We start from the raw sequence: 15398 nt of genomic DNA on the forward strand, positions 1-15398 counted from the left end.
CAGAACTGAATACCACCCCCGACCCCATCAAGACTGAGCAGACCACCTCAGGAAGTGGCATACAAGTCCTGAACTGTCCTGGCCCCACTCCTGTGATTTATAACCCCAGGCCTGCACCGAAGTAGAAGAAAGGCAGTGGGGAGGTGGCAAAGCGGCTCTGGATCTCTGTGGGGGCCACTACATGGAGAACAGGGCTTCAGGCCCACGGGGAAACAGGCCTGTGGGGAGCAGTATGGGCATGGAAACATTACTGGCCCTTCAACAAGATGCACAACAGGCCCAGCAGGCCCTGGGGAAAGACACTGGCAGGCTTTGCCCCGAGGGCTGGAAAACTGGGGGATAAATAAATTGGGCCCAGCTTGGCAGGGAGCGGGTGGGTGAAGGCAGGGAACATGGCAAGGCAGGCAGGCTGCTCTTCCAGTCTGCCCTCCTGGGAAGAAGGGGACAGGAGTGTGTTCCTTGGAGCAGGAGGCCTGAGACTGCCCTCCCTGGGGTCTGAGGGTGAGCAGAGTCGCACCGACCCAGCTGGGCCCTGGATGAAAATGGAGAGGACTCACCCCGTGTTTCACTGTTTTGGCAGCATGTGCAGCTTTCTTCTTCGTATCGTATGGCGTGAGGATATCGATGATGGCCATGAAATACACCTCTTTCTTGGGGGAACCTGGAGGGACAAGGAGAGCAGGGAAGAAGGAAGAGGGGGCAGGAGAAGGGCAGACAGCATCTGGGCACTGCTACAACCCCCAGACACAAGGCTCAGCTCCATCCTTATCATGTTGGGGCTGAGAAAAGGACCAGCGGAGTCCTTTCCAGCTTCCATAGCTCTTATCTTATTGGATCTTCACAGTCACTCTGTGGACCTGACAGGACAGTATGAATAAAGTTTGGTTCATCCCATGAACCAGAGCAGAACCACTCTTCAGTCAGCCAGGACAAGTAGGGAAGTATAGGAAAGCCTGGCAGAGAAGGAGCCCCAGGTTCAGGTGGTGACCCTGGATGGGAGTCTGGAGGCAGAAAGAGGTCAAAGGCAGTAATGAATGAAGTGGAGGTCCAGATGCCCCTAGAAGGATCTAAAGAATGAGCTGAGGGAGTAGGATGAGGGCAGGGCTGTGCAGAGCAGGCACAGGCTCCGACTTACTTTCATGGCTTTTCATGGCATAGACATCAACAGAGGGGTCGAATTCCCCAGGACCAAAGAACCGAGGAAAGCTGAGGAGGTTGCCAGGGCTGTCCGGAGGTGTGCCATAGGAGCAGAGTAGGTTGCCGCCCACCCCATCATTCTCACACTCCTCGTCCTCTGCCCGCTCCTCCACCTCCATCTCCTCCTGCTCTGCCCGGTCCACATCGTGGATGCCCACCAGCAGGCTGTAGTCCATGATCTTCAGCTGTGCCAAGAACTAGGAAGGCCAAGGATGGAAAGATGGAAGGAAAAAGAGGTTACACAGGACAACCCAGTGACATCCAGAAAGGGGGGAAAAGCATTCCTTTCAACTCAATTCTACAGACAGTTTTGAAATTCAACCGCGAATAAGGCATCAGAGCACCTGCCCTCAGCGAGCTCTCTAAGTCTAATGGGGAAGACAGTCATTCAGCAGAGTAAAGGCAGGAGGTTGAGGCTGCAGTGAGCTGCGATCACACCACTGCACTCTAGCTGGGTAACAGAGCGAGATGGTCTCAAAAAAAAAAAAAAAAAAAAGCAAGGAGCTGTGCGAGTTTACAGTGAGGGGTAAGCAAGACCCTCCCTGAAGAAAGGAGTTGAGGCCAAGGCTGAAGCATGAAGAGGAGTCAGTGAGGCAAGTACTGCAGGTTAAAGATAGAATGAGCGCTGCAGGAAGAGGGAACAGCCCATGACGGTTTGGGATCAAGACAGGCCATGGTGGCTGGGCATGGTGGCTCATGCCTGTAATCCCAGAACTTTGGGAGGCCAATTAAGGAGGATCACTTGAGGCCAGGAGTTTGAGACCAGCCTCAGCAATGTGGTGAGACCCCATCTCTACAAAAAAATTTAAAAATTAGCTGGGCATGGCAGTGCACACCTGTAGTCCTACCTACTTGGGAGGCTCAAGTGGGAGGATCGCTTGAGCCCAGGAATTTGAGGCTGCAGTAAGCTATGACGGCGCTACTGCACTCAAGCCTAGGGATCAGAGTGAGACCCTGTCTCTTACTGAAAAAAAAAGAGGCCATGGCCAAATTTGGGGAAAGAAATAATGAAATGATATACTATGGAAGAGGATGGAGAGATGGATGCAACACAACAATATATTTCAGATCAAAATTTCAACCCATTATGAGTCCTAAACCCAATGTAGTGGGCTGGAACTAGGATTTCTTTAAATTAAATGCAGAAGTCCACCCTTATCCACAATGGTTTCAGTTACCTGTGGTCAACTACAATCCAAAAATATTAAATGGAAAATTCTAGAAATAATTCATAAGTTTTTAAATAGTGCACCATTCTGAGTACCATGATAAAATCTTGCTATGTCCTGTTCAGTGCTGCCCAGGATGCAGATTATCCCTTTGTCCAGTATATCCACACTGTATGTACTAATGTCCCATTAGTCTTTCTGTAGCTGTCAGTAGCTGTCTTGGTTATCAGTTCACTATAGTTGTATCACAGTGCTTGTATTCAAGTAACCCATATTTGACTTCATTATGACTCCAAAGAGCAAGAGTAGTGATGTTGGCAATTCAGATATGCCAAAGAGAAGCCACAAAGTGCTTTCCTTTTTTGAGACACAGTCTTGCTCTGTCACCCAGGCTAGAGTGCACTGGTGCAATCTCGGCTCACTGCAACCTCCGCCTCCCAGGTTCAAGTGATTCTCCTGCCTCAGCCTCCCAAGTAGCTGGGACTTCAGGCGTGCACCACCACACTTGGCTAATTTTTGTACTTTTAGTAGAGACACAGTTTCATCATGTTGGCCAGGCTGGTCTCGAGCTCCTGACCTCAAGTGATCCACCTGCCTCAGCCTCCCAAAGTGCTGGGATTACAGGTGTGAGCCACTGCACCTGGCCAGCTTTAAGTGAAAGGTGAAAGCTCTTGACTTAAAAAGAAAATAAATTGCATGCTGAGGTTGCTAAGATCTCCTGTAAGAACAAATCTTCTATCCATGAAATTGTGAAGAAGGAAAAAAACATTCATGCATAGTATATATATGGTTCAGTACTATCTGTGGCTTCAGGCGTCCACTGGAGATCTTGGAACATGTCCCCTGCTGATAAGGGGGGACAACTGTATAATAAAATAGAAAATATCAGAATACATGACAGAAAATAAGGGTAGACAGTGTTTCAGTTGTGTGTATCCATTGGGTCGCAAGGTAAAATATACTTCTAACTGGCCTCAAAGTCTGAAAAAACTATGTCATCGACTTCTTTATCAGCCCAGGTAAAAATAGAAAAAAAAGGAAAAGGGAACACAAAACCACACAAGAATGGCAGCCAGAACCAACCAATATTCTCAACCCATTCCCCGAAGGTCAAAAGAGGCTGTGTGGTGCTGGGGGAAAGTTCTGGGGTCCTCTCCTAGCATCATGTGACTCCCCTTGCCAAGCCTTAGTTTTCTCATCTGTACAATGGGTGCTGTGAGCAGGGTGGTGGTTCAAGTCGATTATCTAGGATTTCAAGACAAAGTATGGAATGATACAGAATGGAAATGCCAGCTAGCATTCCAGTTTAGCTAATAATGAGGCAAGAGTGCAGTCACCATCATACAGTGGTCACTAGGAGGCTGTTAGACTGACCACCATGTTAGGTCCTAACAGAGAACTAGGAGGAGAATCATCATGCAAGCAGAGCGGCTCTATGCACAGGCCCAGAACACAACTAAGCACAAGGAGCCCTAAAGATGGGAGCCCAGCAGGATCTCCTTTGAAGAGGAAGGGCAGGAGGGATGCCACTCTGAGCACTTCTAGACAAAGCCTTCTCAAAGCCCAGGGAGAAGGGGCTGGGGTCCCAGGAAAAAGAGGGTCCATGCACCATGCCCTCCACCCACCTGAGAACATTTATAAAGCAACATGCATTGAAAACAAATGCACTGGGTAAACTGCATTAAATTCTTCTTAGAACCACAGTAGGCGGAGAGGGTAGAAAAGGGAGAAGGACAAAGACTCAGGACAAATAATGTCAGATGATGAAAGGCAGAATAAGGAAAGAGCATAGGTGGGGGTGACTAAGGAAACGCTTCCTAGCAAAACGAAGTTTATGACACCCATGTTCACAGTAGCATTATTCCCAACAGCCACAAGGTGGAAGCAACCTAAGTGTGATGGCTAATTGTATATGCCAGCTGGACTGAGCCTGAGTGCCCAGACGCTTGGTCAAGCATTATTCTGGGTGTGTCTGTGAGGGTTTCTGGGTGAAATGAGCATTGAATTGGTGGACTGAGTAAAGCAGATGGCCCTCCCCAGTGTGGATGGGCGTCATCCAATCAGCAGAAGGTCTGAAAAGAAGAAAAGGGGTGACCCTCCGGTGAGGAAGAGGGAAATCCTTCTGCCTGGCGGCCTGATGGCCTGTAGAATAAAACCACACCACCAGCTCTCCTGCAGATCTTGTTGGTCTCCATAATCCCATGAACCAATTCCTTAAAATAAATCTCTTGGGGCCAGGCGCGGTGGCTCACACCTGTAATCCCAGCACTTTGGGAGGCCAAGGCAGGCAGATCATGAGGTCAGGAGATCGAGACCATCCTGGCTAACATGGTGAAACCCCGTCTCTACTAAAAATACAAAAAAAACTAGCTGGGCATGGTGGCAGGCGCCTGTAGTCCCAGCTACTCGGGAGGCTGAGGCAGGAGAATGGCGTGAACCCGGGAGGCAGAGCTTGCAGTGAGCTGAGATCGTGCCACTGTACTCCAGCCTGGGCGACAGAGCGAGACTCTGTCTCAAAAAAAATAAATAAATAAAATAAAAATCTTGGTATAAAGAGATTTACAAAACATCCTATAGGTTTTGTTTCTCTGGAGAACCCCAACTGATACAACAAGTGTCCATTAACTGATGAATAAACAAAATGTCATATGTCCATACAATGGAATATTAATCCGTTTTTGTGTGTGTGTGTGTGTGTTTTTTCTTTTGAGATGAGGTCTCGTTCTGTCGCCCAGGCTGGAGCGCAGTGGCGCGATCTCGGCTCACTGCAAGCTCCGCCTCCTAGGTTCATGCCATTCTCCTGCCTCAGCCTCCCGAGTAGCTGGGACTACAGGCACCCACCACCACACCTGGCTAATTTTGTTTTTGTATTTTTAGTAGAGACGGGTTTTTACCGTGTTAGCCAGGATGGTCTCGATCTCCTGACCTCATGATCTGCCCGCCTTGGCCTCCCAAAGGGCTGGGATTACAGGTGTGAGCCACTGCGCCTGGCTTTTGTTTTTTTTGTTGTTTTTTTTTTTTTAAAGAGATGGAGTCTTACCCTCTAGTTCAGGCTGATGCACAGTGGCATGATCACAGCTCACCACAACCGTGAACTCCTAGGCACAAGGGATCCTCCCACCCAGCCTCCTGAATAGCTAGAACTACAGGCACATGTCACCACACGCAGCTAGCTTTTAATTTTTTGTAGAGACAGGATCTCAGTAAATTGCCCAGGTCTCCAACTTCTGGCCTCAAGCCGTCCTTCTGCCTCAGCCTCCTGAGTTGCTGGGATTACAGGTGTGAGCCACCATGCTCAGCCTTACTCAGCTTTAAAAAGAAAGAAATTCTGGCCAAGTGTGGTGGCTCACGCCTGTAATCCCAGCACTTTGGGAGGCCGAGGCGGGCAGATCATGAGGTCAGGAGAACGAGACCATCCTGGCCAACATGGTGAAACCCCATCTCCACTAAAAAAATACAAAAATTAGCTGGGCATGGTGGCACGTGCCTGTAGTCCCAGCTACTCGGGAGGCTGAAGCAGGAGAACCGCTTGAACCCAGGAGGTGGAGGCTGCAGTGAGCCGAGATCGCACCACTGCACTCCAGCCTGGCGACAGAGAGAGACTCTGTCTCAAAACAAATAAATAAATAAATAATAAATAAATAAATAAGAAAAAAATTCTGACATGATACAATATGGATGAACCCTGAAGACATTATGCTAAGCAAAACAAGAGTCACAAAAGGACAACTGCTGTTTGCTTCCTTTTTTTTTTTATTTTTATTTTTTGAGACGGAGTTTCGTTCACAACATGTTGCCCAAGCTGGAGGGTCACCGCAACCTTCGCCTCCTGGGTTCAAGCGATTCTCCTGCCTCAGCCTCCCAAGTAGCTGGGATTACAGGTGTGCACCACCATGCCCGGCTAATTTTGTATTTTTAGTAGAGACCGGGTTTCTCCACATTGGTCAGGCTGGTCTCAAACTCCTGACCTCAAGAGATCCACCCACCTCAGCCTCCCAAAGTGCTGGGATTACAGGCGTGAGCCACCTCGCTCGGCTGTTTGCTTCATCTTATGTGAAGTTCCTAGAGTAGTCAACTTCATAGGGGCAGAAAATAGAATACTGATTGCCAGGGGTTAGGGAGGGGGAATTGGGAATTAGTGTTTAATGGGTATAGCATTTCAGCTGGGAAAGATAAAAGTTCAGAGATGAACGGTAGTGCTGGTTGCATAACAGTGTGAATATACTTAATGCCACTCAACTATATATCAAAATGGCTAAGGTGTGTGCCCGTAGTCCCAGCTACTTGGGAGGCTGAGGTAGGAGAATCACTTGAACCCAGGAGGCGGAGGTTGCAATGAGCCGAGATCATGCTACTGCACACCACTCCAGCCTGGGGACAGAGCGAGAATCTCCCAAAAAAAAAAAAAACACCTATTATTATATGTATTTTACCACAATTAAAAAAAAAACTTTTTCCCAAGTTTGTCTGTAGGGTTTGGTTTTAACGAGCAGCCTCTCAATTTATTAAAAGAGAAGGAGACACTGAGTTATCAAGTGGTCCAGATAATATTTTCACTATTTAGCACCTGTCCTCCCCAGATTACAAACAGAAGTTTGCTGGGTAAGTGGAGAATCAGAGCCAGAGCCAGAGCAGAACCTGATTGGTGGATTTTTGTTTTTTGAGACAGGGTCTTGCTCTGTCACCCAGGCTGGAGCGTAGTGGCACGATCATGGCTCATGTTGGCTTGATCTGCTAGGCTCCAGTGATCCTCCTGCTTCACCCTTCCAAGGTGCTGGGATTACAAGGTGAGCCACCATGCTTAGCCAACTTTTTTGGTTTTTGTTTTGAGACAATGTCTCGCTCTGTTGCCCAGGCTGGAGTGTAGTGGTGAGACCACAGCTCACTGCAGCCTCATCTCCCGGGCTCAAACAATCCTTTCGCCTCAGCCTCCCAAGTAGCTGGGACTACAGGTGTGTGCCCCTACGCCTGGCTAAATTTTTTAATTTTTAGTAGAGATGAGGTCTTGCTATGTTGCCTAGGCTGGTATTGAACTGCTGAGCTCAAGCGATTCTCCCACCTCGGCCTCCCAAAATGTTGGGGTTACAGGACCTTAATAGCTGGATTCCTACAGCTCTGATGGCCAGATGCCCTCTCCATTGTAGGGACAACAGCAGAAGGGAGTTTGAAAAAGGTGTTTGAATGAATTAGTGAAAAGGGAAAAGCATTCTAAACTAAATTACAAAGGTCCTACTGGCACCAACTATGCTCCGTCAGGTGGAATGATCATTTGCACTTGCTTTAGGTGCCCATAAAGTGCCCACGCTGCTCAAATCACCACCCTTTTGTCCATACTCCTGGAAAGTACTGAATTCCATTCTTCTTAAGGTTTAAAAGCCTCCTACTCTAGGTACAGAAGGAGCCCTGCAGGTGAAAATGAAGGTTAGCAAGTACCTCAACGTCCCGCTTCAGTTTCTCCAGGAAGTTCTTTTTACTCTCCTCTCCCACATGCAGCTTCTGCCCTTCATTGAGGAAGTCATTGTCTTTGAATGTTGGCAAGTCCTTGGCCTAGGACAGCAACAGCAGTTAGGCTGGGTAAGCCTGATTCATTCACCCCAGGGACACCCAACTGTTCTGCTGGGAGCAACTATACAGAGAGGGGAAGGAAGGGTTTTCAGTGTACTGACACTCAACCTGCTAAATCAACAGTGCAGGAGCCTCTAGTCCCAGGCTTTGGGCGGGCAGGGAGGGCAAATACATGGCAAATACATGAAAAATGAAGAATGACTAAAGGATTCTTTCCTGTTGAGCCTGGACCAGCTCAGGGCTCAGGCAGCCACTGACTGACTCAGGCTGGACTATGAGATAGAAATGTCTGCCATCCCAGCAGGACTATGAAGAATGTAGTGAGGGCAGAGGTAAAAGACCAGAGGTCTAGGCCTAGCACAAAGACAGGCAGGTGATTCATGACACAGGGCATTTCATGTTGAGAGATGGCATGTCTGGGAGCTGGGCTAGGGGCTGGGGTGGGCGAGGGACAGGATGGCCGACAGGAGTTGTTTCTGACTCCAAGCGACCTTTCCATTCCTGCTCAGCACCAGCGTACCTTCTCCTTGTCGCTCGCTTCTCTGGCAACCGTAGAACCCTGAAAGGATAAGAGCCATCAGGGGAAGTCCAGCTGAGGCAAAGTCGACTGCATGAGCAAACATGGGAGAGCCAGCAGGTGAACTCAAGTAGGCTGGTTAGAGTCCTAGAGGGGCCAGGAGGCAGCACCTTGTTCATTTACTGTGTCAAGCCCACTTGTAGAGCTCTATGTGCAAGACACTTATTAGGTGCTCAGGAAACAGGACTGCACTGGAGAAGCTCAGTCCCTGTCCTTGAGCTACTTTCCTTCTAACAGGGGAGACAGATATTCAGCAGTGGCTCCACAAGTCAGTTCATTCACTACCACGGTGCTCAGTGGTACAGGGAGGAGACAGGACACTCTGAAAGCACATACCACATAGGCCCAGCCTGGGGAGGGACAGTGGCCAGGGCCTACCTACTTCCTGGAAGTAGTATTTGGGCTGAGCTCAGAAGGGTAAGGAAGAAGCAATTAGGTGGGGGAAGGAGGGGGTGGAGAGAGAGAAGGAGACTATTCCAGACAGCAGATGTGAAATCCTGGGAAGAGGAGCACAGGCACTGCAGGAACGCAGAGGAAACCAGCGCAGTTGCAGCACAGAGGGAAGGGATGGTGGCATAAGGTGACAGAAGTCAGAAGCCAGGTTCAAGAACACGGAGCACCCTAGTTCACAGCCACAAGTGTGTCCTTCTCAGCATCTAGAGATGCACTTGTGCTGGCAGTCCACGGGGGCCTGATGGATGCTAAAGTGCGTGCGTCAGCACAGCCTCCCTCGCTGTGCACATTCCACAGACAGGAACATCAACTGCTGCATAAATATGGCACATTTAGGGCTTAAATAATCTCCTGTTACGGTCACCTGGACTTCAAACAGCCTTTGGTCCACAAGAATCAGGCATATCCACTCCAGAGTTCCCTGTCCATGCCAACACATAGGCTCCAGCTTCCCAATTACATGGAAGTTGGAGTAGTGGCCCCTTCGGGGCTCAGATAGAGGGGAGGCACAGCTCCGGCAAACACAGAGCCCTTTACCTTGAGGTCATACTTGCGATGCACAGTGAGCCGATGGCTGAACACATTCCTGGTAACCACCATGTAGGTTTCCACACCATCCACGGTCAGGCGGTACATGCCCAGAAACTGTGGCAAAAGGGTGTTGCCATGACACTCCACTATAAACTAGAATGGAAAGGAAGAAGGGAGAGGACTAAGGAACAGGCAGTGCCAGGGATGGATGGGGTTCACCCCAGACTAAAATGCTCCCTGGCTCCCTGGGATTCTAACCTCTAGACCAGTAGTTCTCCAGCTGGGTTCTATGAAGTAATAGGGGTTTCTCAGGCTTAAAACGGGCAATAGCCACCTCCAGCCTACTGTTGGCATGGCAGAAGGAGAGGCAAGCTGAGCAGGTGGCTCAGAGCCCCTGTGGGTTCATATTATTAGTATCTCACCTAAGATTTTGTTTAAAATAGGATTCTACCACAGGAAAATTCCTGATCCACACCTTGCATCTCTTCTGCCAGCCTGATATGGGAAAGCCACAGGGAAGAGACAGGATGCAGAGGCAGGCCAGGGATCCAGCCATCTGGGAGAAGAGAACAGCTCCATATCCAAAGCTCTTATCCATGCCATGCCCCAGGGTTTCTGCCATGACTTCTGAAAGACCAGAAGCTCCCTTCAGCCCTTCTCAGGTGCCCCAGAAATGAAGACCCAAGTAGGCTGAGGACAGACACACAGATGGCGCCACAGGGCTCCCTGCCTTCCTCGTGGACAGGTTCCAGATGAGTGGAGATGGGATGGGAAAAGAAACAAGCCTGCCGAGCCGAGGGGGCCTCTTTCAGAAGAAACGGGGCGGACGCCAGAGCGTGAACACTTTCCAACTGGGACTCAGTCAGCAATGAGCCTTCATGGCTCCTTTTTTCTTTTTTAAAGTAGGCATTTCAGCTCACAGAAATACGGTTGCAGGAGAGTCCCACTGCTTGGTGATCAGAAGCAGCTGCCATTACCAGAGGGGACCAACCCCTCCCTAAGAAGCTCCCCCGGGGCTCTCTTCTCCCTCTTCCAACCCATCCTCTGCAGCCCAGGCTTGGGACTCACCATACCTGGTGGTATTTCTTTAAGATGTTGTGCATCTCCGCCACGTCCTCACTGGACACAGTCTTGATGACAAAGCGCCGGTCGTAGGTGGTGAGGAAACGCGTGCCACACCGGCCCTGGCTGTCACTGTTGATGGGGGCGCTGCGCGTCACTGAATTCTGATAATCGAGACAAAAGCAGGCTGGGCTTGGCAGGGGAACAGAATTCTGACCTTTGCTGAGTCTTCCCTCAGGGGCTGGACTGCTTGAAAGCCAACAACACTGAGATAGAGGGACTCCCAGATGGGAGTTTACCTGCCTCTTTTCTCACAGGATGTTCACATCCCTCCCTAAGTCTTCCTCCAAAGTGACAAGAATTGTTCCTTACCACCTGCCCTTCATCCTAGTCTAGGATGGGAAGAGGACTGACTGTTAAAGTTTCCATCTGATCCCAGATAGCTATCCTATCAACTAAAATTCTGTCTCTGATGGAGGGGGCTGAGTCTAATCTGGACTCTCACATGCACTATGACCTTGGGTGAGCCATTTAACTTCTCTACCTCTGCATTTCCTCATCAGGAACACAAAGATGCAGACTGAGCTGATTCTCCCAGTCTCTTGGGGGTAGCAAAGATGAAGCTTAGGAAATACTATCTTCAAGGGGTCTAGCACAAAGAAGCAATGCCCATTCGTCTCTTGTCCTTGGATCTACCCTAATGCTGAAAAACCTTCCCCAAAGCAGGAAGCTGATCCTCATCTCTGAGCCTGATACCTTTCCCCTTGCCTCAACCTCCTGCTTGTCTATGCAAGGCTGGGAGGCAGTTCTGGGGAGCTTTCCCGGCTGTATCCCTGCTCCTCCTCAAGGCCCTACTCCCATTAGGATCAGAGAGCAGTAAAAGCCTTAAGAGGGAGGGTGTGGGAAGGCGTGAGTCAACCAAAGGGATATGTTCACCAAACAGATGCCAAGGGACCCTTGGGAAGCAAGGCTGAGGGGAGATCCCAAGTGTCCCTGTTCCCAAGAAAACATACATGGGGATCATGTTACAGAAATGTCTCCTCTCCAAGCCCTTTCCCCATCTCTTAATGAGGATCCTGTTATTATTATTATTTTTGTAGAGATAGGGTCTCACTCTGTCACCCAAGCTGGAGTACAGTGGTGAAATCTCAGCTCACTGCAGCCTCTACCTCCTGGGCTCAAGTGATCCTCCCGCCTCAGCCTACCAAGTAGCTGGGATTACAGGTGTGCATCACCATGCCTGGCTTATTTTTGTAGTTTTTGTAGAGATGGGGTTTTGCCATGTTTCCCAGGCTGGTCTAGAACTCCTGAGCTTAAGTAATCCTCCTGCCTCGGCCTCCCAAAGTGCTAGGATTACAGGTGTGAGCCACAGTCCCCAGCCTTTTTTTTTTTTTAAAGATGGTGTTTTGCTGTCACCCAAACTGGAGTGTAGTGGCGTGATCATAGCTCACTGCAGCCTTAAATTCCTGGGCTCAAGGGATCCTCGGCCTCCTGAGCAGGTGGGACTATAGGCATGCACCACCATGCCCGGCTGATCAGGATCCTACTCTTTACTTCCCCTAATACCTCCTCAGAAAACCCTGGTGGAGAAGTGAGGACCACCTTCATGGGAAAAACTAAAGTCAGAGGTGGTAAGCAGCTCTGGGAGTTCCTCAGCAAAGGTGCTAAAGTAGCACCCCAAAAAACAGGGTGTTCCCATTACAGAAAGGTTGAGGAGACTCTATGACTGAGTGCCTCTTCCTCCCAGCCTGGCCTTTCTACCATAAGACTTACAGGCTACAAGCCTAGTTGGAGGTAGAGGCAGCATCTCCTGACTCTCTAAGTCGCTGGTAGGCCAAGAATATAGGGTCCCCTCCCTGAGCACCATCCTCCCTGCCCTCATTTCAGTCTTGAGCACGGGCATGCGCCCACAAGGCTACTAGGGGCAAAATGCAGACACTGAGCGGATGTGGTTAGACAGCCCAGGGGAGGGAAAGGAACCCCTCACTTGGAACCCCTCACCAAGGAACAATGGAGGGAATCCGTCTGAGCAACTTGGGGTTGCAACAGTGGCAAGAAGTTTCCAGAAAACCTCCAGCCCCAGTCAACTCATGATTGAGTTCAGGGTTCAATCCTAACAGCGGGCTGGAGGAACCTCCCAGTACCTCTTAGGTATGAGCATTCCTGGGCATTCAAGCCCAAGGCATCTCCTCCTACTCTCACAAACCCTCGCCCTCTTCTTCAAGATACTTTTCTTTGCATGCAAGCCCTCCAGAGAGGAGGAGAGAGGGGAAGAGACTCTAACCCAAGGCCCATTCTGCTGTTGTGAACTACTGTGTCAAAGGGGTGGGGTGGGAGGAACTACAGTATTAGAAAAGATTTGGGCATCCATTCTAGGTTTCACTGTGCTATACACTAGGTTTCATTGTGCTATACACTAGGTTTCACTGTGCTATGGGGAAAAGTTTTCTCCATAGATGAATGAAAGTCAGCTATATTTCAGGCCAGGTGCGGTGGCTCACGCCTGTAATCCCAGCACTTTGGGAGGCCGAGGCAGGCAGATCACGAGGTCAGGAGTTCGAGACCAGCAGTTCGAGACCAGCGTGGCCAACATAGTGAAACTCTGTCTCTACTAAAAAAAAAAAAAATGCAAAAAATTAGCTGGGTGTGGTGGTGGGCGCCTGTAATCCCACCTACTCAGGAGGCTGAGGCAGGAGAATCGCTTGAACCTGGGAGGCAGAGGTTGCAGTGAGCCAAGATCGTGCCATTGCATTCCAGCCTGGACGACAGGAGTGAAACTCCATCTCAAAAAAAAAAAAAAGGCAGCTATATTTCTTACAGCTATAAAGGTAAAGTGGAAAATTTGCCCACCTTCACCACAAGGCTGTCTGCCAAGGAAGAAGATCCAAGGAGACGTGCTAAGGGGAGAAGTGACAGAAACCATGGACTATGAGTCAGATTCTAATGTCCTTGACACTGGGATTGATTCCTCCCAAGAGGCCAATGGCCTCTACAACACTGTCACCCCCTGAAGGGGGCAGTTGCCCTGGCAGACCAACTCCCCCCTCCCACCACCAGGATAGGGCACAAGTTTAGGAGGTGATGACACTCATACCTGGCAAGAGGTTACACTACCCTTGAAGTCTTCCTTTTCTAATCTGTTTCATCTGCTTTAAGAGGCCTCATCTCCCGCTGACAACAATTCTTTTTTTTTTTTTGAGACTGAGTTTCTCTCTTGTCGCCCAGGCTGGAGTGCAATGGCATGATCTCAGCTCGCTGCAACCTCCACCTCCCAGGTTCAAGCGATTCTCCTGCCTCAGCCTCCTCAGTAGCTGGGACTATAGGCGCACATCACCATGCCCGTCTAATTTTGTATTTTTTAGTAGAGACAGGGTTTCACCATGTTGGCCAGGCTGGTCTCGAACTCCTGACCTCAGGTGACCTACCTGCCTTGGCCTCCCAAAGTGCTGGGATTACAGGCATAAGCCACCATGCCCCGCCCAATTCTCTCTCTTTGAAGTCAAACTACGAATGAGAAGGGTTCTTCAGCCTAGACTGAGAATGTCAGACTAAAATAAAGGTGCTTCCACAGACCCGTCTCCCTCCTGCTGCTCTCCCTCTGAGGGAAAGGAACCTGAGTGTGTGCGGCATCCTCGGAAGCATTTCTAAGGCCCTCACCCTCCAAGGGGCCCCCAGTGCTGGGGGAGAGACCGCCTAGGCTGGAGCAAGGCATGACAGGGAGACACAGCACAAAAACAGCCAACACGTTTTGATTCTCTACCTGTCCTGTGGCTTCCTGACCCCATTCCATTCCCTAATCCTCTGATGTTGCCAGGAGCCTCCGTACCTGGTAATCCTGATCATCAATCCCAAACCTCTCCCGAAGGTTTCGGAACACCATAGGGCAATACTCCTTAAACTTAAAGCGGCTGGGCAGGTTCTCCCTAGGGAAAAGCAGAGACATGTCTTTGTGAACTGCCCCTTGCTCATCTTAATTCTGTTATTATTATTATTTTTTTGTAATAGAGACAGAGTCTTGCTATGTTGCCCAGACTGGTCTCGAACTCCTGGCTTCAAGCGATCCTCCCACCTCAGCCTCCCAAAGTGCTGGGATTACAGGCATGAGCCACCACACCCCCTCATCTATATTCTGACTTCAGAACTCTTCAAAGTGCGTCCACAGATTGCCTGGATCTGAACATCTGCCATACTTAACATGTAGGTTTCTAGGCTCCTAGGAATTCTGGAGTTGAGTCGAAAAACAAACACTCCAGGTGATTCTGAGCATGTAAAAGTTTAAAAACTTTACATCTTGTGTTCACTTTGTAAAACTAATCCAGCAGTATATCTGGGATTTGTGCACTTTTCTACGTGTGTGCTGCCCTTCAATAAAACATACATTAAAGAAAAAAACTCTCACCCGCTGGGCCATGAGCCTGAGTGCAGGCTCCACCTCACAAGCACTGTGCTTACGACAGTGGGAAGCTGCATGTGAACATCTGCTGTGAGGTGAAATCAGCCTGAATGCTACAGGGAAAAACCTCTTTCATCAGGGGGCCCCTCTCCTCTGGCCATATTCCTGTGGAAGTATCCTGAAGATGGTCACTTACAGGAAGCCCTGCCCTGGGCTTCCACTGGGATGTAGGAAAAGAGTGCCTGAGTTAAAGAGGTCCTCAGTTAATTGAGTGGGACCACAGAGCTCTGTCTGCTGGCTGCTGGCACCAATCTCCACCCTCCCACTCCCTCATCAGTACAGACTCCCAGGAGGAAAGAGAATCACCTTGAAATGATGACTCCAACCAATCCTCCATCTTTACAACAGCTATCCTGTTTAGGGACCCCCTTTCAGAAATATGTCCCAATGA

General features: G+C 49.6%; 1 protein-coding gene across 2 annotated transcripts in view; it reads right to left on the bottom strand.

Annotated features, from left to right (window-relative positions):
• The window catches only part of PIP4K2B (phosphatidylinositol-5-phosphate 4-kinase type 2 beta), a 35571-nt gene that overhangs the window by 4197 nt on the left and 15976 nt on the right, over positions 1 to 15398 (bottom strand). For both annotated transcript variants that reach the window (XM_032163429.2, XM_032163430.2), the window contains exons 3-9: positions 14381 to 14477; positions 10566 to 10718; positions 9499 to 9645; positions 8452 to 8490; positions 7800 to 7913; positions 1136 to 1394; positions 558 to 661 (exon numbers count right to left, since the gene is read on the bottom strand). In XM_032163429.2, the coding sequence (XP_032019320.1) occupies positions 558 to 661; positions 1136 to 1394; positions 7800 to 7913; positions 8452 to 8490; positions 9499 to 9645; positions 10566 to 10718; positions 14381 to 14477 (913 nt within the window). The remainder of the gene's footprint in view (positions 1 to 557; positions 662 to 1135; positions 1395 to 7799; positions 7914 to 8451; positions 8491 to 9498; positions 9646 to 10565; positions 10719 to 14380; positions 14478 to 15398) is intronic.

This window comes from Hylobates moloch, unplaced genomic scaffold, assembly GCF_009828535.3.
Source record: "Hylobates moloch isolate HMO894 unplaced genomic scaffold, HMol_V3 SCAFFOLD_10, whole genome shotgun sequence".
Classification (NCBI taxonomy): Eukaryota; Metazoa; Chordata; class Mammalia; order Primates; family Hylobatidae; genus Hylobates; species Hylobates moloch.